The 21,085-nt window shown below is 40.8% G+C and overlaps 1 protein-coding gene across 7 annotated transcripts in view; it reads left to right on the top strand.

The window, feature by feature from the left end:
• Cbx5 (chromobox 5) overlaps positions 1–18,043 on the top strand; it is a 34,645-nt gene extending 16,602 nt beyond the window's left edge. Inside the window, exons 1-6 of one of the 7 annotated variants that reach the window (XM_051190078.1) lie at positions 795–886; positions 1,028–1,127; positions 2,618–2,796; positions 13,137–13,323; positions 16,356–16,453; positions 17,657–18,043. In XM_051190078.1, coding sequence (XP_051046035.1) covers positions 1,068–1,127; positions 2,618–2,796; positions 13,137–13,323; positions 16,356–16,453; positions 17,657–17,807 — 675 coding nt within the window. In that variant the 5' untranslated portion in view covers positions 795–886; positions 1,028–1,067 and the 3' untranslated portion in view covers positions 17,808–18,043. Of the gene's footprint in view, positions 1–742; positions 891–1,023; positions 1,128–2,617; positions 2,797–13,136; positions 13,324–16,352; positions 16,454–17,656 lie in introns of those variants that run through there. The other 6 variants (XM_051190074.1, XM_051190077.1, XM_051190075.1 and 3 more) reach the window with 6 other exon arrangements.
• The last annotated feature ends 3,042 nt before the right edge of the window (positions 18,044–21,085 follow it).

Here is a 21,085-nt window from a genome sequence, read left to right as displayed (position 1 = left end):
TAATAATTGCTAAAAGTCTGTTTTATAGCATTACAAGAATAACTAATAAAATACTTAGATTTAACCATAATGGCTGGGACCAACTTGCTCTCCCTCCTTTTCTTTCTTTCTTTCTTTCTTTCTTTCTCTCTCTCTCTCTCTCTTTTTTTTTTAAACTAAGGAACTAATTTTTCTCATCTGTAAATTCAGCTGAAAAGTTCTCTTATGGGTTGGGATGCAGCTCAGTAGTCTGTATAAAGACGGTGGAGTCCATGCCCAGGTAGTTTCAAGTGTTTGGATTCTAGTTCTGTTGTAATTCTCAGACAAGAAACGTTACATAGTATCATTAAAATACTTGCCCTCTCCCTTTCCCTGTTACTTCTTTCCCTCAAGCAATTTTAATTAACTGTACAGTGACAGATGGTGGAAAAAGCTTTGTTCAAAGTGCTTCTAGTTAGGGTGGTTTGTCTTGGTCTGTTGTAGGAAGGGCCTATTCTTGCCCCTCCCCCTCTGCCAGTGAGCTATAATCCTGTTAGGTGGTCCTAAAATGCTATTGATTAATTCACGGTGCTTTTAGAAGAATAAGCGTAAATTTTGGACTATAAGCCAAAGAACTAACTCCCTTGAGCTCTGAAAGCCTTAGCCTTGGAGCCAAGGGAGGTACCTTCCAACTTCTCCACCCAGTCTGCAGTGAAAAGGAAAGTTAAGCCTTTTAACTTTTTCATTTGCCTCTCTCTCTCAGTCTAGTACGGCTGCCAGTTGCCATGGCAACGGACTGGGACAGCTGCGCAGTGGCGCCCAGGCAGCTGGGTGGGGGCGGGGGAGCTGCTAGCCCGCCAAGCCCCAGACCTGGGAGGGGAGGGCCCTCCTGTTAGCCCAGAGGGAAAGAACGAACTGGGGCGATCCGGTAGGTAAGGGATGGAACCCCTATTGATCTACTTAGGGCTTCTCTTCAGCATGAAGGCATAAAGAAAAAAAATTTTTTTCTTCCTCCCTCAAACTGTAGAACACATATGTAAATCCTTGTTTTTTTTTCCTGGTGAGGCAGGGAAGGCCATAGCCACAATGCTTAACTGCATGCTTCCAACATGGGGCTGGTTTTAACCCAGCGCTCTGACCTAAACTGCTCAGCTCCCGGAAATTCCAAGGTGAGTGGGGGTGGGGGTGGGGTACTCTCTCTGGATTATAACATTTCCTGTCTGTGGTGAGGTCGGAGACTGTTTATTTTAAATAAACGTTATTATATTTTTTTGATGCCTAGGAGTCTTCTAAATTAATGGAAAGGTTATATGAAAACCTTTTTTACCTATATTCCCCCTTGCCTTCTTTCTCAAATAAAGTTATTATAGGTCAGAAATTAATACAAGCAGTTTTTGCGACTGGCCTATCTACTATTAATAAGTTCAGTAGGTAGGATTTTCAACACTATATTCCTGTAATGATTTCTTAAAAATTACTTATTTGAAATAAATTAATAAATACAAACTTCTGCTTCTTTGACTTGAACATAATTAATTCTGAGATTAGTTGCCCTTTCTATTCCTGAGGTTGGCTTTCTGGCCACGATGGGAATGTTGTGAAAAACATCTTTAGAGATTATAGCAAAATAACAGTGGAGTCAGTTGAGATATTGATTCCTGCTATTTGGTAATCCAGACTGTGGGTACCATTTAACATGATTAAGGAAGAATTCTTTTAAAATGATTATGGTTCAACAGTGTGGGAATTTTAAAAACTAGATTCTCTGTTGAGCACCCCTGACTGCATATTTCTGAGCTTAATTCAATTTCCATTTGTGCTGGCTTTCCTGGGAGATGAATAGTCCTCTGTGTTCAGAGGAGGCTTCATGTTGATGCAGAGTCTGGGGCCAGACTTCTTTCCCCTCCTCTTCCTTTGGCCCAAAGTCAACTTCAGTGAAGAGGCAAGGTGTTTCCATAACTGTTTGGTTTAGTTGAGCCCTGGGAATTTTCAGGCTAGTCCAGTGGCTAACTTTGAGATTTTTTTTTCCTTTTCCCCCTTTTCCCTTCTGTTCCCAAATGAGCTTGCTAAAAAGGAGGCTTAGTGTGTTTGAGCTGTCAGCCTTACTTGTGTGAGCTGATGGACACAGGCTCAAGTTGTTTAAGAGAAATGTACCAAGTTACTAGAAATGTGGTGAGAGATGGTCTGGGGGTGGGGACTGACCAAAGCACTCAGTACAGAAAAATTACTTTCGGGTATTTTGTGGGGAAAAGTTTCTTTTTCTTCATTTTTATAAAAACATTCACATGGGAGGAAAAGGATTTTTCTTCTCTTTGGTTCTTTTAATGAAAGGTTTTCCACATTTTTCTTTGAGTGCGTGGCTCACAAGTAGATGCAGAAATGGTGATGAGTAGCATGCCATGCTACTTGGTTTTTTTAAATACAAAATTAAAGGAGTTAAACAATTGTACCATCTAATTTGATCTCTTCAACTGAAGAGAGTTGTTAGAGAAATGTGGATTGACACATTTTGAAAATTAAATTTGTAGCCCTATCTTAGAATAATTGTAGACCAAAAAGAAGGGTATGTGGCTGAAGAAAATTGTACTCTTGATTCCATCAAGAAGAGACAGTTTTAACCCTCATGGATTGTAACCATTTTGTCTTTACCCCTTTTCAGGAACCTGGTGGCCTTAGTCCTTCAAGTGGATCAACATACGACATGGGAAAGAAAACCAAGAGGACAGCTGATAGTTCTTCTTCAGAGGATGAGGAGGAGTATGTCGTGGAAAAGGTGTTAGACAGGCGCATGGTTAAGGGGCAAGTGGAGTATCTGTTGAAGTGGAAAGGCTTTTCTGAGTAAGTGCTTTCATTTTCAGGGTTAGGACTCTGTAGAGGTAGAGAAATTTGGTTTACTTACCCTGAGCCACTGTCTGTCTTTTTCTGATTTATACACTTTCTTAAAAATCAAGAGAGGCAACAGACCACATAGCCTTCCATTGTGGAGTAGATGTTTTAATGATCTTATATTTGAGGGGTAGTTTAAGAAATTGGTTAGAAGCCAGATATTCTGGGTCCAGATTCCAGTTCCACCCTTTAAGATATAGGTAGATGAATGAACTTGGCTGATTCTTTTATTTTTGTTATTTAAAAAATTCTTAGCCAATTGGTGGCACACGCCTTTAATCCTAGAACTTGGGAGATAGGCATATCTCTGTGAATTTGAGGCCAGCCTGGTTTACAGAGCTAGTTCCAGGACAACTAGGGTTATTATACAGAGAAATCCTATCTGGAAAACACACCCCAATTTTTTTTTTTTTTTTTTTTTCTTATTTTGTGTGCATGACTGTTTTATCTGCATACTGTTATTTGTGTTGTCTGGTGCTCACAGTTCAGAGAGGGTATCAGATTAGCTAGAATAGGAGGTACATATGGTGGTGAGTGGCCATATGAGTTCTTGGAACTAAACCATGGTTCTCTGGGAGAGTGGACAGTGCTCTTAAACATTGAGCTATTTCTTCAGTCCATTGGCTAATTTTATAATCTGCTTTCATTTTTTTCCCCCTTTAATAAAATAGGGACAACAGGTGGGTGTAGTTTAGTAGTAAAGTGCTTTCTCCTAGCATACTCAGGGTCCTGGTTTGATTCTCAGGTATGCCAGAACAAGATAAGAAAACAGACAAAAACAGCAATAAGACATAGTACTTAGAGGTCTCAGTGAGTGAGTAGATCGCTTGTTATTGCAAGTGTGAACATTTGAATTTAGATACTAGAACCCATGCAAAGTCAGGCACATGCATCACTCCCTGTAGTCCTACATTGAGATGAGACAGAAACAAGAGAATCTCTGGAAGCCTGAGGGACAACTAGCCTGGCATACCTAGCAATAAATAAGGCAGAAGATGGGGACCAACAACTGAGGTGGTCTCTGACTTCCAATCATGCACACCCACACTGACATGCAGACAAGCAAGAATATACACCTAATACATATACATGTGCATATATACTAAAGAATTTATGAAAAGAAACCAAGGCTTTAATCCCAGCTCTCTGAGTCAGGTGGATCTCTGTGAGTTCAAGGTTAGTGCTGAAAGAAAAGCTTGTACTACTATGCCTAGTTTATAATTAGCATTTCAATAGAAGTGCCTTTTTTGTTTACATTTTAATTTCTAAGAGGCAGATCACTTTCATTCTCTTGTGTGAGTCAGGCTCTTGTTTTGGTTGTGAGTAGCATATCTGAGGCTAGCTGTCCTGTAGCCTTCAGCCAGTTCTGTCTTTGCCTCCCTGTCTTTCAGTAGGAACATCAGTACATCCAGCTTTTTATGTGAGTTAGTTCCAGGAACTGAACTGAGGCCTTCAGGCTTGGACAGGAAGTGTATTTACTTATTGAGCCATTTCCACAGCCTGACATCACAGCTTTATCTTCAGCAGAAGATATGTAGCTCAGTAGTGGAGTGTTTGCCTAGTGTATATGAGGAACTGGGTTTTGTTCTCTTGGGTTTTTGGTTTGGTTTAGTTTTTTTGTTTTTGAGTTTCACTGTGTAGCAGCCTTGACTGTACTGGAACTAACTCTGTTGACCAGACTGACCTGGAACTCAAAGAGATCTGCCTGCCTTTGCCTCCCAAGTGCTGGGAATTGAAGGCGTTTGCTATCACCCAGCTGGGTTTTAATTCTGGATACCATAAAAAACAAACAAAATGTAATAAAAAGCAACAGGTAGAACTAAATTTTCTAAAAGTCAATGTTTTGCCAGTACATTAAAGGTAGGACCCTTCAGGACCTAATGAAAATTATTTCCTTTCATGATTTAACATTATTCATATGGAGCATTGAGCATTTTAGGTAATTTGATTCATGCATAACTGATTATTTAGCATCTCTTGTATCAGAGTGCCCTCTTTTTGGGGGGGGGGGCAGGGTTTTCCTGTAGTGTTAGAGCCTGTCCTGCAACTTGCTCTGTAGACCAGGCTGGCCTCTAACTCATTGAAATTTACTACCTGCTTCTGCCTCCCAAGTGCTGCAATTAAAGGTGTGTGCCACCAACGCCTGGCCCAGACTGCCGTTTTTATACAAGATTTCATAGACCAGGTTGACCTAGAACTCGCTATGTGCCCAAAGATAATATTGAACTTATGATCTTCATATTTTGGTTTCCCAAGTGCTGGGATTCTGGGCTACCACGCTGGATTTTGTAGCACTCTTCCTGTCTGAGCTACATCCCAAGCTCTGCTCCATCACCGTATTTCTAAAGAGGGATGCTAGCACTGATTACCAGGTATGAAAACCAATGAATGTGAGAGATAGGAAAGCTCTATGAAATAGGAATTTATATAATACTTGAATTCTAGGTCATTCCTACACTTACCATGGAATCACCACTAGAAATGCTTGTATGTTTGAAAGGTGCTTACAACTGTTTGAACTTTCCCAGCAGTGGTGGTGCATGCCTTTAATCCCAGTACTCAGGAGGTAGAGACAGACGGATCTCTTGAGTTTGAAGTCAGCCTGATCTACAGAGTGAGTTCCAGGACAGCCATGACTACACAGAGAAACTCTGTGTCGGAAAACAAACAACAACAAAAAAAACTGTTTGAACTTTTGGTACTTAACATAGGTGAAAGACAAAATCGGGGTAGATAAAGTATTATCATAAGTGAATGCCTGGGTTTGGGACTGGAGATAGGGCTCAGCAGTTATGAGTGATTCTTGTTCTTCTAAAAGACTCTAGTTAGGTGTCCAGTACCCTTAAACACAGCTCACAATGGCCAGTGACTCCAGTTTCAGGAGTCTGATGCCCTATTCTAGCCACCTCCATCACATATACATATTTTTACATTTAGTAACAGAATTTAAAATATTTTTTTTTTCCTCGAGACAGGGTTTCTCTGTATTGCTTTGGAACCTGTCCTGGCACTCACTCTGTAGACCAGGCTGGCCTTGAACTCACAAAGATCCGCCTGCCTCTGCCTCCTGAGTGCTGGGATTAAAGGCGTGTGCCCCCAACGCCCAGCTCTTAAAATATTTTTATTTGTTTATTTTCATGACAGGGTTTCTTCTTATAGACCAGGTTGCCCTCAACCTTAAGTATCTGCCTGCCTCTGCCTCCAGTGCTAGGATCAAAGGTACGTGCCACCACACCCAGCAAATACAATCTTTTAGGAACAATTGCCTGGAATTTCATAAAAGGCTACAATAAAATTTCCAGTCTTCCCTGAGCATTATCTGCATGAGAAAACCTAGCTATGTACCATGGCAGCGTCCATATATAAACTGTTTCCTCCTATACCATATATAACTCGTGGTAAGAGTTTAATTTGTTAGGCAAGTACAAGGTTGATAGTAGAAACTAGGAATGTGACTGAGTTGGTTAGAGTGTTACCTAGCATACACTAAACCTGGATAAACTTAGCTGTCAGTAGGTAGAGGCAAGAAAGGTCAGGAGCTCAAGGTCATTCTGGGCTACATAGTAAAATCCAGGCCAGTCTAGGTTAAAGGAGCCTGCCCCTCACCCCCCCAAAAAAAAGTTTTGATGGACTGATGTGCTGCTTAGAAGATAAAAAATTAAGTCAGGCAGTGGTGTCCCATTGCCTTTAATTCCAGCATTCAGGAGGCAGCCAGCAGGGCTATACAGAGAAACCCTGTCTTAAAAGAAAAACAAACAAACAAAAACCCCAAAAAAACGGGTATCATATAGTAAGATAGATTGAGGCCATTTACCTTTTATAACAATATTTTTATAATTCTATCATTAATTTTTTAAAATAAAAGTAACTTTCTTTTGTGTGTAGATCTTTTGTCTGAATGCATGCCTATTACCCATAGAGGCCAGAAAAGGTTATTGGATCCCCTGGGACAGAAATTACAGAGGGTTGTGAGCTACCATGTGGGTGCTAGTAATTGAATCTGGGTCCTCTGGAAAAGTAGCCAGTGTTCTTAACTGTTATCTCTCTGGCCTCCTGTCACTAGTTGTTATTGTTAATTTTTAAAAAAAGATTATGTGCATGAATTCTTTGTCTGCATGTACATTCTTTGTCACCATGTACATGCCTGGTCAGAAGAAGGAATCCTGGAACAGGGGGGTTGGAGTAATGGCTCAGTGGTTAAAGAACACTGACTGCTCTTCTAGAGGACCTAGCTTCAAATCCCAGCACCCACATGGCAGTTCACAATTGCATGTAATGCCAAGACCTGACACACTCACACAGACATAACATGCAGGCAAAACACAGTGCACATAAAATAAAAATGGTTGTGAGCCACCACATAGGCATTGGAAATCAAATCCTGGTCCTCTGCAAGAATAAGTGCTCTAAATTACTGAGCCCTCTTCTTCAGCTTCCTGTTAATTTTTAAAATTTATTTTTAAATTTTGTTTGTTGTTGTTTATTTGTTTTTTGAGACAGGGGTTTCTCTGTGTAGCCCTGGCTGCCCTGGAACTCAATTCGAAGAGAGCTTCCTGCCTCTGCCCCACAAGTGCTAAGATTAAAGGCATGGGCTACCACTGCCTGGCTTATATCCACTTTTCTTACTATGATGATATAGGCTGTATTAGTTTGCTTTGTGCTTAAGCAGTGTGGTGGGGAAAGAATTTATTTCATTTTACATATTATATATATATTCTATGGTTGAAGGGACTCATAGCAGGAACTTGAGCAGGGCAAGAAATTTAAGTAGAAACTGAGGAATGCTGGTTACTGACTTGTTCCCAGGCTCACTGTTAGCTATGTCCCGCATCCCCTTTTGTTTTGTTTTTGTTTTTTTGAAACATGCTTTGTCTTTGTAGCTCTGGTGTCCTTGAACTCTATGTAAAACCAGGTTGGCCTTAAACTCACAGAGATCTGCCTGCTCTGGCACCTAAAGTGCTGAGATTGAAGGCATACACAACCAGACCCGGTTGTCAGCTACCTTATACAGATCAGGCCAACCATTCCCTGTGTACTGCCCACGGCTGATCAGCCCGCCATGCCTCCCCCTCCCCCCATCAATTAGCAGTCAAGAAAATGCCCCATAGACATGCCCACAGGTCAGTCTGATACATAGAAGCTATTCTTCAATTGAGGTTCCTTCTTTCTAGGTGTGTCAAGTTGACAACCAAGATAGCTGTCACAGGTCTGTTCCTTATCAACATGACAAGCAAACACATAAGAGTAAGTCCCATACTCTTGGAAAATTAAAAATTTCAACACTTTGAAAGTCCAAGGTTTCTTCAGGCATTCATTCCTTTAATCCCAGCACTCAGGAGGCAGAGGCAGGAGGATCTCTGTGAGTTTGAGGACAGCCTGGTCTATAGAGTGAGTTCCAGGACAACCTCCAAAGTAATACAGAGAAACCCTGTCTTGAAAATCCAATAAATAAATAAATGAAGAAAAACAGAAAGTCCAAGATCTCTTGTATAATATGTGTATGGATATTTTCCTGGCATGTCCATCTGGGTACTGTATGTATGCCTGATGGCCACAGAGGCCAGAGAGAGTGTCAGATTTTCTGCTACTAGAATTACAGACAGCTGTGGGTGTTGGAAAATTAAACCTGGGTCCTTTAGAAGGGCAGCCAGTGCTCTTAACCACTGAGACCATTTCTTCAGTTCTATTTATGTCTCCTTAAAAATCATCCACACCAGGCATAGTGGCACACACCTTTAATTCAGCATTCTGGTGGCAGAAGCTGGTAAGTCTGTGACATTTGGGTCAACCTGGTCTGCATAGTGAGTTCCGGGACAACCAGAGGCTCATAGTAATTCTCTGTCTCAAAAAACAAAACTAAAGTCCCAGTTCTTACCTGTGGCCTTCTGTGGAATAAAAAGCAAGTTAAATACTTCTCTTCTTCAAAAATAAAAACTGGTCATATTTAAGCAAAACCAAAGTCCAGTGGTATAGTTCCCAATCTGATATCTTGGACTTGCTTGTGATCTTCTGGCCTCCATGGAACTGCCATCAGTCACACACAATGCTTGTCTTCTAGGTTCACGCCAGCTCTGATGCTCATCTGCCATTGTTCTTGTATCTCCAGTATCACATCCTTGGGTTGCCACTGGACCTGAGGCTGCACCTTCATAGATAGCCTCTCTTCAGGGACTTTTATCCCTGACTTTTGGTACCAAGCCTCAGCTGCTCTTCCTGAGAGATCTATGGTGCCTTCGGAACCAGATCAGTATGGGAGACTTACATATTGCCAAGTTCTGCCAGCTTGATGGGCACCCTTGGACCCCTGCTCACTGTGTGTATGTTCCCTAGAAGGCTGACCAGCAGAAGGTTTCACTTCTACAGGTCATTTTGTTTAGTTTTGTTTTTTCTAAGACAGGGTTTCTTTGTGTAACCCTGTCTGTCCTGGAACTCAGAGATCTGCCTTCTTTCTGCCTCCCAAGTGCTGGGATTAAAGGCATGGGCTGCCACCACCCTACCACTTCCCAGGTTCTTAATCTAAAATGTCACATGAACAGCCCCAGTAGAGTCTTTGTTTCCCTCAGAAACGTCACAAGCCAGTATTGCCCAGCCATAAAACCCTAGATTTAATTTCAACAACTTCCCTTAAGCTCACAACAGATCATAGAGGCTACTTTTGTGATTTATATATTTATTGCTTCTGTGCTTCATTACAGGTTATAGGTGTATTTTATATAGAAACAACTTAGTATTTCCTGTCTAACAGAACTATGCCTCTGGATAAGGAAAGGGATGATAGTTTTTTTTCTTTGTAGGTTCATTTCTTGCTTTAATTCCACAAGATTGTTGTAGTTTTAGCTTTCTAGAGCCCAAGCTATGAATACAAAATACAGAGGACAACTTTGAGAATATCAAATTGAAACAGACATGTTGGTTCATTCCTGTAATCTATGTGTTTGGAAGGCTGAGGTAAGAGAATTGCCAAGAGTTCAAGATCATCTTGGGCCACATATTAAGACTGTCTTTAAATATTCAGAGTGTCTGGGTGTGGTGCTGCACACCATGAATCTCAGTGCTCTGAGAGACAGGGATAGTAGAATCTTTGAGGCCATCCTGGTCAGTCAGACACCCTGGGTCAAATGGGGGAAAGTAAAATACGTAGAAACCCACAGAAAAAGGCTGGGAATATGTCTTAGAGGAATGCTTGCATAAGATACACAGAGCACTAGGTTGAGCCCCAGATACCACATAAGGGAGGTGTGGTAGCACATGCCTATGAACCCAGTATTCAGGAGGGAGAGAGAAGTCTGAGGATGAGAGGTTCAAAGTTACCCTTGGCTACATAGAGGGATTGAGGCCAGCCTGGGCTATATGTGTGGTGATATTTATGATTTATTAAAGCTTGCCTGAGGGTTCAGAAAGAAAGCAAAGCTGTCTACAAACCCTAGAGGTCAGGCAGTGGTGATAAACACCTTTAATCCCAGAATGGGCAGAAAAATCTCTGAGTTCAAGGTCACCCTGGCCTACACAGCATGAAGAGTAGCAGAGCTCACGATTTTGATCCCAGCGCTTGGGATCACACATCTTTAATCCCAGCACTAGGGAGGTGGAGTCAGGAATGATATGACTGGGCAGAGAAAGGAATATAAGGAAGAGACAGGAACTTGGGAGTATTCGCCTCAGGGTTTGTGGAGAAAGGACAGCCTTTCAGCCTAAGGTAAGAGCTAGACAAGTGGCTGGCTGCTTTGCTTCTCTGATCTTCAGCTTGAAATTTGAACCCCAGTATCTGACTCTGGGTCTTTTATTATTCATGTTACATACATGAGACCTTCCCCCAACCAACCCCTCATCCCCCCCACCCCTGCAAATTTATTTTCTACATTATAGTGCTTTGTGTTTTGTGTAAGTCAAATTATTTCAGTTTTTGTTTTGTTTTTCTTGAGACAGGGTGTCTATATATAGCTCTAGCTGTCCTGGAACTTGCTCTGTAGACCAGGTTAGGCTTGAACTCACAGAGATTCACTTGCCTCTGCCTCTGAGTGCTAGGATCAAAAGTGTGTGCCACCACCTCCCAGCATTTCAGGTTTTGTATGTGTGACAGTAGACTTGAGTCTGTCACATTTGAATTAAGGCATTCCAACTCCTTCTTACTAGAGTTTACAAATAACACCTAAAACATTAGAAATTGGAGGTATGTGACTTATTATGTATTTAAAGTTGGGGTTTTTAGTTGGGGAAATTCTGTGCAAGAGATGGAACCTGGTTTATAAATGAACAAGCATGCTTACCACAGCTGTATGCCCACCTTCCAGATTGGGTTTGTTTTTGAAGGGTTTTTTTTTTTTTTTTTTTTAATTGTCTGTATCTGTGTGGGGGTATGTGAAGGCTATGCATGTGCCTGGAGTTACAGATGTTCAGGTCTCTGAAAGAGGAACAAGTATTCTTAACCACTGAGCCATCTTGCCAGCCCAAAATTGGGGGGGGGGGTTGGGAAGGAGTGGGGGCTCGAGACAGGGCTTCTCAGTAGCTATGGAGCCAGTCCTGGAACTCTGTAAACCAGGCTGGCCTAAAACTGACAAAAGAGATCTACCTGCCTCTGCCTCCCAAGTACTGGGATTAAAGCCATGCACCACCAATACCCAGCCAAAATTGGGAGTTTTATAAAGGTTTTTTACTGTATAGTTTATGTACCATAAGAGTCACCCATACCTGGTGGTGGTGATGCATACCTTTAGTCCCAGCACTCAGGAGGCGGAGGCAGGCAGCTCTGAGTTTGAGGCCAGCCTGGTCTACAGAGTGAGTTCCACTGACAGCAAAAAAAAAAAAAAAAAAAAAAACCACTGTTGTACAGTTTATTTTTTGTTTTGTCTTTGAGACAAGGTTTTTGTTTGGTTTTTCTGAGATAGCATTTCTCTGTGTAGCCCTGGCCTTGAACTCCTGAGTGCTGGGATTAAAAGTGTTCACCACCATATGCCATATCTGGCTCAGTTGTTTTTGTTTGTTGTTTTTTTTTTTTTTTTTTTTTTTGTCTTTTGGTCAGTATTTCTAGATTTATGAAACTGTTACCACACTCCTATTTCAGAACATTTCCTCAGTCTAATCTACTTCATGTCTTTAAAATGTATCTTGCCAGGACATGTCAGAAAATCTGAAAGAAAGCATTTTAAGTTGGGCGGTGGTAGCGCACACCTTTAGTTATGGCACTTGGGAGGCAGAGAGAGGTCGATCTCTAGTTTGAGGATCGCATGGTCTACAGAGTAAGTTCCTGAAAAGGCTCCAAAGCTACAGAGAAACCCTGTCTTGAATAACAGACAAACTAAAGACAAAACCAAAGAAAGGAAGAAAGAAGGAAAGCATATCTTTTCTTGTCTCTTTTAACTTAGTGTGTGAGTTTTGATACTTTCTTAGGTTGTGTTTTGTTTCTTTTGGTTACTGAATATAGTTGTACCACATTTTGTTTATTCATCAGTTGATGAGCATTCAAGTTTGTTTTGGGGTTTTGGCTATTAAAATGTTACTATAGGGCTAAGGGTATATAGCTCTGGTGGTTTAGACATAAAATCCTGATCTGGGCTTTGTTGATCCCCAGCCCACAAAATAATACTGCTGCTGTAATAATATAAGTCTTCCCATCTGCCACCCTGAGACAAGGTTTCTCTGTAGCCCTGGCTGCCCTGAAACTTACTGTGTAGACCAGGCTGGCCTTGAACTCAGGAATCTGTCTATCTCAGCCTCCCAGGTACTGGGATTAAAGGTGTGTGGCACCAACCCCTGCAGCTATAATAATTCCTTTTTTTTTCTATAATAAGTCTTTATATGACCTTATGAATATGAATACACACACACATATGCTTTCCTAAGCTTCAATGAAAATTTAAGATCAAATTTTGATCTTCTTTTTTCTCTGCAGAACTGGGGGTTGAGCTTAAGGCGTTACATGTGCTAGGCAAGTACCTTACCACAAAACTGTACCTCAAACCTCTTAAGTGTAGGTTTCTTGTTTTTTTTTTTTTTTGTTTGTTTGTTTGTTTTTTTTGTTTGTTTGTTTTGTTGTTTTTGAGACAGGGTTTCTCTGTAGCTTTGGAGCCTGTCCTGGAACTCACTCTGTAGACCAGCCTAGGCTTTACCTCACAGAGATCCTCCTGTTTCTCTCTTATAGAAGTCCTTTCCCTTTGCTTAAAATGAACGTTGGCACTGAAAAGGGCTTACTAGCACTTGTCATCTTAAGCTCTGCATAGATGTAAATGGGTAAAAAGTAGGGTGTTATCACCATCCCTCAGTCTTTTCTTTTTGTCTTCATTGTTATTGTTCAGGGAGCACAATACTTGGGAACCTGAAAAGAACTTGGATTGTCCTGAACTAATTTCTGAGTTCATGAAAAAGTATAAGAAGATGAAGGAGGGTGAAAACAACAAGCCCAGGGAGAAGTCAGAAGGAAACAAGAGGAAATCCAGTTTCTCTAATAGTGCTGATGATATAAAATCTAAAAAAAAGAGGGAGGTAAGCTTCTCTCCTCACTACTATATCCTTTTGCTACTGCCATGCAAAGGGGAGTTTGGTTATCCTTGTCTAAGGGTGGACCTACAAGGTATACTGTTGAACATAAGCTTTCACGAAGTATGTTGATTGACTACAGTGACCCCTTCTGGCAGAGGGAGAGCTGGTGTAACACTGACTCTTAACTACAGTGTCAAAACTAATAGACAACTGCCCCCCCTCCCCTCCATGAATAGAAGTGTACATGAGTGAGTGTGTGTGTCTCTGTCTGTCTGTGGGTGTCTGTGGGTGCTGAGGAGGTGTTGGATTTCCTGAAGTGAGTGTTGGGAACCAAGTTTTGGTCCTTTAGAAGAGCAACAAACTCTATTAGCCACTAAAACAACTCTAGCATCAAGAGGAAGACTCTTAAAACTCTTTCTTTTTAAAGAAAAGTAGCTAAGGAGGTCTCTTAGGAATAGAGGTGCCTATTCCAAGCCTGACAACTTGAGTTCAAATCCTCCCGTATTGTGGAAGGAGAAAACTGACTGCTGAAAGGTTGGCCTCTGACCTTCATGTGCATCTGTCTACCTGAACTCACCAAGAGTAATAAGTAGTATTTATTACTTAATTTTAAAAAAAAAACAAAAACAAAAAACTTAACTGGGTAGTGGTTGCTCACGCCTTTAATCCAGCCCTTGGGAGGCAGATACAGAGAAAACCAAACAAGCAAACAAAAGGTGAAGTTAATTTTATTTCAAGGTTATGAAGAATATATCATACATTTAAGATTTAATAAAATAGGAGTATAAGTCTATATAGCATCCTTACATCAATTTCTTGTTTATCTGCATCATACTTAGATACCCATTTTTCTACATTGTTACTTTTAACTCTAATTAACTCTAATTACACCTTAGAACTACCCAGCGGGTGTTTTAAAAAAAAGTTTCCAGTATCTTTCTGGGCATTGGTGATGCACACCTTTAATCCCAGCACTCTGGGAGGAAGAGGCAGGTGTATCTTTGAGAGGCCAGCCTGGTCTACAAGAGCTAATTCAGGGTAGCCTCCAAAGCCACAGAGAAACACCCTGTCTCAAAAAAAAAAAAAAAAAAAGAACCTCCTTCCATGCTTTACATAGTTATGTTTGTCTGGGGCCCCTGATAGCATTCTCAGCAATACTGGCAGTTGTCAGATAGACAGCTGCCATGATAGGTAGTAGAGGTATGTTTTCAAGGTATGGGAAAGATTACATTTCTTTGGAACACTGCAGAAGAAATTTCTTAGTCAGTTTTATGCCTGATTTAAGATTACTGCCTGTGATGATTTTAGTGTTTTCCTTGCCTCAGCTCCTTTTAGCAGCTTGAACATTCTTTTTCCATTTTCCTCTCTGTAGCAGACTGTTTCCAGCTGCCAGCAATGATGTATGACTTAGTCCCTGTGCCAGCATTCCAGCTGTGAACAGCTGTGTTTGCATCTGGGAACCTATTCCCCTTAAATGCCCCAAAGAGTCTGTGTCTTAAAAAGCCTGTATCTTCCCACTGATCCATGGCTGGAATTTTTCCTATTGTGGGTTCTGGTATCTTTGGGGACCACCAGGACTGTGCAAGCTTTTATGTTTCTATTCTAAAAAATTTTCATTTATTCATTTATTTCTCTTTGTTCATTATGTTGGGGAGCATCATGTAGGTCAAGGAACATGTGGGAGTTGGTATTCTCTATTCACCATGTGAGTCTCAGGGATTAAACTCAGGTTGTCAGACTTGTCTGGAAGCCCCTTTCCCCAATGAGCCATCTCACTGGCCTGCTTGTGTATCTCAAAGGAAAGCAAGATTATCAGAGAGGTGTTAGGGAAGCCACATCTCTGAGATTTTGGTTTATTTGGAAAATCTTGTACGGTTTTTCTTTGTGTTGCTAATGAATGAGTTTGCATTCTATCTTGAAATTTTAGGACAGTAAAGTCAGATTTTTGTTGTTCTGACCAGTGCCATTAAGTCCAAATCAGCCTCTGCTGTGTGTAGATCACATAATTACAGTGCTCTTTTTTTTTTTTTTTTTTTTTTTTGTAAAACTTTGTCTTTATTTTATGTGTAATGTTTGCCTGCATGTATGTCTATTAGAGAGCGCCAGATTCCCTAGATCTGGAGTTACAGACAGTTGTAAACTGCCATATGGTTGCTGGGAATTGAATCCAGGTCCTCTAGAAGAGCCATCCAGTACTCTTCTCATGAGTTATCAGTTCAGTTGCTTAAAGTCTCACAGTTCAGTCCCAGTTAATACTCATAACATGCCTGTATTGCAAGGGGTGAGCAGACCAGGGTCTCCTCTCCCAAGTATATGCAAACTAGTATTTGTGATCTTTGAAATTTGCCCTTTTTTGGAGTATTGGTCTTTTTTCGGGAGGGGGGGAGCTTTGAGACAGGGTTTCTCTATGGCTTTGGAGCTGCCCCAGAACTAGCCCTTGTAGACTAGGCTACAGAAATCCACCTGACTCTGCCTCCCGAGTGCTGGGATTAAAGGCCTATGCCACCACAATCCGATTGGTCTTATATATCCTTCTTGTCTCTGTTTTTTACAACATAGATGACTGTGTGAAATATTAAAACTATTGGTCACTATTAAAATAAACATCTGAAAGGTTATGGTTGAAAAAGCATATGTGAAGTTAAGAGAGTGAGAATGGGCTTATTTGGTGTCTCAGAAACAAGAGTGAAAGGGTCAACTTACAGTTACTGAAGAGATCCTAAGGATTAGGATTTCAGGAATAACCAGATGATTCTCTAGAGACTCACAGGATGCTAAAAAAGTTCTAGGGTCCCTCCTTAATCATTTACAAGGGATACCAGAAAAGACAGTTACGTCTTCTTGAAAAAATATTTCTTGACATTGCTGTTACTGGTTGACCTGGTATTATTTCTTGAGTTCGGAGGATTTTTCATTGAGTTGGTAACAAATGATGTCAAGAAAGGGTATGATTTCTTGTTCTGAGAAACTTTTTTTTTTTTTTTTTTTTTTTTGTTCTCTGCAAGCTCTAATTTCTCCTGTTCTATTTATAGCAGAGCAATGATATCGCTCGGGGCTTTGAGAGAGGACTGGAACCAGAAAAGATCATTGGGGCAACAGATTCCTGTGGTGACTTGATGTTCTTAATGAAATGGTGAGAGAAAGCAGTTGGGTCTCTTTGCAGTTATGTTCCTTTGCTATGAAGAAAGGGTGTAAAAGTAAGAATTCCTGAATTTAACTCTTAGCCAACACCAGTGTCAATATTAAGTGGAAATTATGGCTCAGAATGAGTTTGTGACATTCTCAAGCTTTGGTATTATTGTATCATAGTATCCTACATGTCAGAAAAAATAAATTTGGAGTAAAAAATTTGTAGCCATTCCCTAAACTTCTGTTTGCATAGGACTGAATCAATTACTGTAAGATTGTTAGCCTGTGACCACGGGATAAGGACTGAGTGAAGCTTCTTCACAGAGAGTTGTCTAAAACAGAAATTAATTTCAATAAAAGGCACTAAGATTAAGCTGAATAAAGCATAAATTACTGTATCAGAGATAGTGACTCGTAGAAGGAAGTGGAGTACTTCCTCATCCTCCTTCCTTTTCTGATAAGGCCTAATGTAGCTAAAGCTGGCCTTGACCTTAGTGTGTATATATAGTCCAGGATATTGAACTCATTCTCTTGTCTGCACCTCTCCAGGGCTGGAGTTACAGGGTTACAGGCATGTGCTCACCATGCCTGACTGGCTTTTTTTCCTCTTCCTTTCCCCTCTTTCCCTTTTTCTTTTAAGATTTATTTTTTGTTTCATTTAACGTGTATGTATAGTTTGCCTCAATATACATGCGCCATTTGTGTAAAGTGCCTGCAGAAACAAGAAAAGGGGCATTGGGTCTCCTGGAACTGACATTACAGGCAGTTGTGAGCTGCCATGTATGTACTAGGAACTGGTAACAGCCTAGGTCCTCCTCTGCAGTAGACCTGGCTGGCTTTGAACTCAGATCAGTCTGTTTCTGCCTTCCGAGTAAATAGTAGTATGCATTCTTAACTGCTGAGCTAACTCTAGCCCCTAGGATGTCAGATCCTCTAGAGCTAGGAGGCACAGTTGTTAGCCACCATGTGAGTCCTAGGCACTGAACTGTGTCCTCTGTAAGAACAGCCATCTCTTCAGCTTTTTTCTTGTTTATTCTTTGATGCTAAAGGTCAAATTCAGAGACTCCACCACTGAGTTGTTATACCTCCAGCACTGTAAAAATCCCTAAGTGTAATTGAGGAGGTCAAACTAGCTAAATTCAAATAATGACATTCAGATTTCACTCAGTCTCACTGCTCCTCCTAAAAATATGTCCTTTCTTCCCAGGAAAGACACAGATGAAGCAGATCTGGTTCTTGCAAAAGAAGCTAATGTGAAATGTCCACAAATTGTGATAGCATTTTATGAAGAGAGACTGACGTGGCATGCATATCCAGAAGATGCGGAAAACAAAGAGAAAGAAAGCACGAAGAGCTAAAAGGAGGGGGTGGTCTCTGTCATTTCTCTTTGTATATAATACGTTCACCTTCCTGCCTCTCCCTTCTCCCATCCCTTTCCATCCTAAACACATCCATAAAATATGTGCTTTATCACTGTGCTCCATGGGAGAGATGTTGATATTGGTTCCCTTGTAATATAACTGATGGTCAGATTCATTCATAAGTGTAACTCTGTGAAAATCAGGCATTAACATGCTGTGTGTATTTCCCAGTTTTTCTTTTATCCTGATCTTTTTCTGCTCCCCTGTAACTTTTTTAATCACTTTAGAATTACGATCTTTTTGGGCCAGTTGCTTTTTAGACTGGGGGATTTTATTACAATGATGATGACTTCAGCTTCTTGATTGTTATTAGAATATATTGATGACTAACTGGCCTTTGTTTTGACATACTGGCATAAAAAGGTTGTCCATCTTTTAGAAAGCCAGTAGCAGCGGCCTACTTGTATCTTTTCCAGTCTCATTTAGCTCTGCCAGGAGAACATAGGATTCCTGGTGTGGTCGTCTGGGCCACCCTGTCTATCCTCATTTACCCTCCTACAACAGTTCTGTCCTTTAGAGGGCTTGAAACTTGACATTTTAAATCTGTCAAGGCACCCTGTGTAGTTCTCAGGCTTTTTTGGCTTTGTTAATATCAGTCCCTGATTCTGTTTCTGTAAGGTAGCATCTATTGGTCATAAAATGACGAGATTAACTTTGGAGTCTGTAAGCTATAGTGCAGAAGGAAATAGGATGGAGCCAGACATAATTGTCTTTGGTATCATGTGGTGTATGTATGCTTTCCTTTCATCCCTCATATTTAGACTATATTTATGGAGATGTGAGTGAATGATTGCCTGGTGTTTGCTTGTGCCAAGGTGCTGGGCACTCTCTAACCCTGCCACCGTTTATGCCCTCCCAAAGCATTCCTGTTACCAAAGAGGTGTCAGAGCAGATCAACACTCATTGGACTCACATTCCCTTCCAGGCCCTTATTTTCAGTTGGGAATACTTAGAGAAAAGCCACTAGTTAGATTAGTTTTTAAATACTCACAGTAGTACAAATGGTAACTACTGCCTCATGACTCCTGGATTTGCCACCAAGTCCTCATAGTATTAAATGTTCCACACCTTTTCCACCCTCAGACTTTTAGTTGTATCTTACTTTTAAAACTGTATTTTCATGGAAGACTCTCTCAGAAAGTGACATTAGCTTTTTGACATAATCCTATCTCACAACAAACTTTACTTTTAGATTTTTACTCTTGCTTTGCTATTGAAAAACTTCTGACCTTACTCTGCTTTTTTGTCTTTTGAGAAATGTTCACTCTCCATTCTTGTGGTTGAGGAGGCTGGAGAATCAGGACTAACTGTAAGGAAATAACAGGGTTTGGAGCTAAGTACTCTTATCCCAGCTCTAAAGCTGAGTGAAAATGGATAAATGCTGAGGTAGCCTTAGTGCTAGATGTCGTCAGCTACTGAGGCTGTTTTTGTTGTTGCTTCTGGTTCTTAAAACATAGATGTCTGGGCTGGGTTGTTCATAGTAATGAGAGAAGTGTATGGAGTGCTCTAGTCCACAGATGAGCCAAATAATTTGCAAATCATAGTCCCATTCATAGCGTTTGTTAGCATTGCTTTCCTGCTCAACTGCTGATTGAATTCTGTGTACTTGTATAAATTATGTCAACAGTTACACTGCACAGTTGAGAAGACAGCTGTTGTGACATGGCAGGCAGACAATGAAGCTTTGCTTTAAGTGCCCAGGAAGATCCTGCGTGTGCTCAATAAAGAGCATCTAACCCATACCTCACATGGGCGAGTGTTTCTCTGCCTGTAATCCATTGCTCTCTGAAGGAGTTAGAGGCTAGATCGAGTGCTGAATAAGTGACTGTTGCTTGTACTTGAGGAAAGGAAGGGTGGTTGGTTAGGAGGCAGATTGTCTAGTAATTCCGATAGATGAAAATGGGGCAGAAGTAAGCCAGAGCTCCTGAGATTGTCAGGATTGTCTTGATTGACAACTCAGGGAAAGGACAGCCTGCCTAAGCAGAGTAGTCAGTGCTAGTGGGCTTGTAAATTGGGGTGACAGAACTTTTTTAAAGCAAAATCTTAGCCTGTGGGCAAATACGTAACAGTGATATTTGGTAGTAAGACTGCTCCTAAAAAGCCAGTCCTGGTGGCTCCAGAATATAGCCCCAGACTGATACAGGAGTATTATATGTTCAATACCTGCTGGGAAACTTAATGAGACCCTATCTGAAAATAAGAAGTAAAAAGGATTGAGGATATAGTTTATTGAGAGTTCAATCCCTTGTAATGCAAAAAAGTGAAGGAAAGTCATGGCCCTGAGAACCCTACAGTGCATAATTTCTGAGACAACAGAATTGTGTACTATTTATCATTGTTTTAACACTCTTTACTCCATCTTTTCTGTCCTGGTTCTGGTTTTCTGCCGAGTATTACCAAAACATCCTTGTGTTCTTCATAGTACTTTTGCTGGTTATATCTATAGAGAACTGTGATTCCAGTATTATCTTCAGTGTGAAGAAGCCAGACAACCCGCCTGTGCCTCTAGCGAGTGTTGGTGCCAAATAGCTTGTTTCTTCTGGAGAATGGCAGCCTCAGACAGAAGAATTTCCTACAAATTCCTTCCCTTTAAAGAGTTAGCAGCCAAAGGTGAAACACTCCTCTAAACACTAAGTATATTTTCCTGTGTTAAATCTTTCAGAACTAATTTTGTGGTACTAGAAATTGAACTTGTGGGTAGCTTAGATATGCCCTAACACCATCATACCATCATTTTGCTGTTATTGTGTTTGGTTTTGGTTTGTTTGTTTGTTTGGTAGGTAGGTAGGTAGGCTAGTTGGTTTTTGTTTTTGTTTTTGTTTTTGTTTTTTTTTGTTTTTTTGTTTTTTTGTTTTTTTTTTTTTAAAGACAGGGTTTCTCTGTGTAGCCCTGGCTGTCCTGGAACTTGCTCTGTAGACCAGACTGGCCTCAAACTGCCCCCTGGCTCAAAACATCTTTCTAGTGCTGAGTTTCTTTTTCTTTCTTTTTTTTTCTGTGTAGTCCCGGCTGTTTCTTTCTGGCTTCACACTGTAATAGGCATGTTACCAAGAGTATTTTGCCAGCTTTACACAAAAGCAGAGGTGAACTGGGTAACCTACCAACTTTGCATTGTGCTGCTCACATTCCTATATTAGCATACATAGATATTGGTTTCATTCAACAAACATTTTTGGCTCAGGATACAAAGTTCAAAAACCTTTTCCCCTCAGAGAATG

The sequence above is a fragment of the Phodopus roborovskii genome, unplaced genomic scaffold (genome assembly GCF_943737965.1).
Source record: "Phodopus roborovskii unplaced genomic scaffold, PHOROB, whole genome shotgun sequence".
NCBI classification, from domain to species: Eukaryota; Metazoa; Chordata; class Mammalia; order Rodentia; family Cricetidae; genus Phodopus; species Phodopus roborovskii.
Note: the sequence above shows the minus strand (reverse complement) of the source record. Positions and strands in the feature narration are given on the sequence as shown.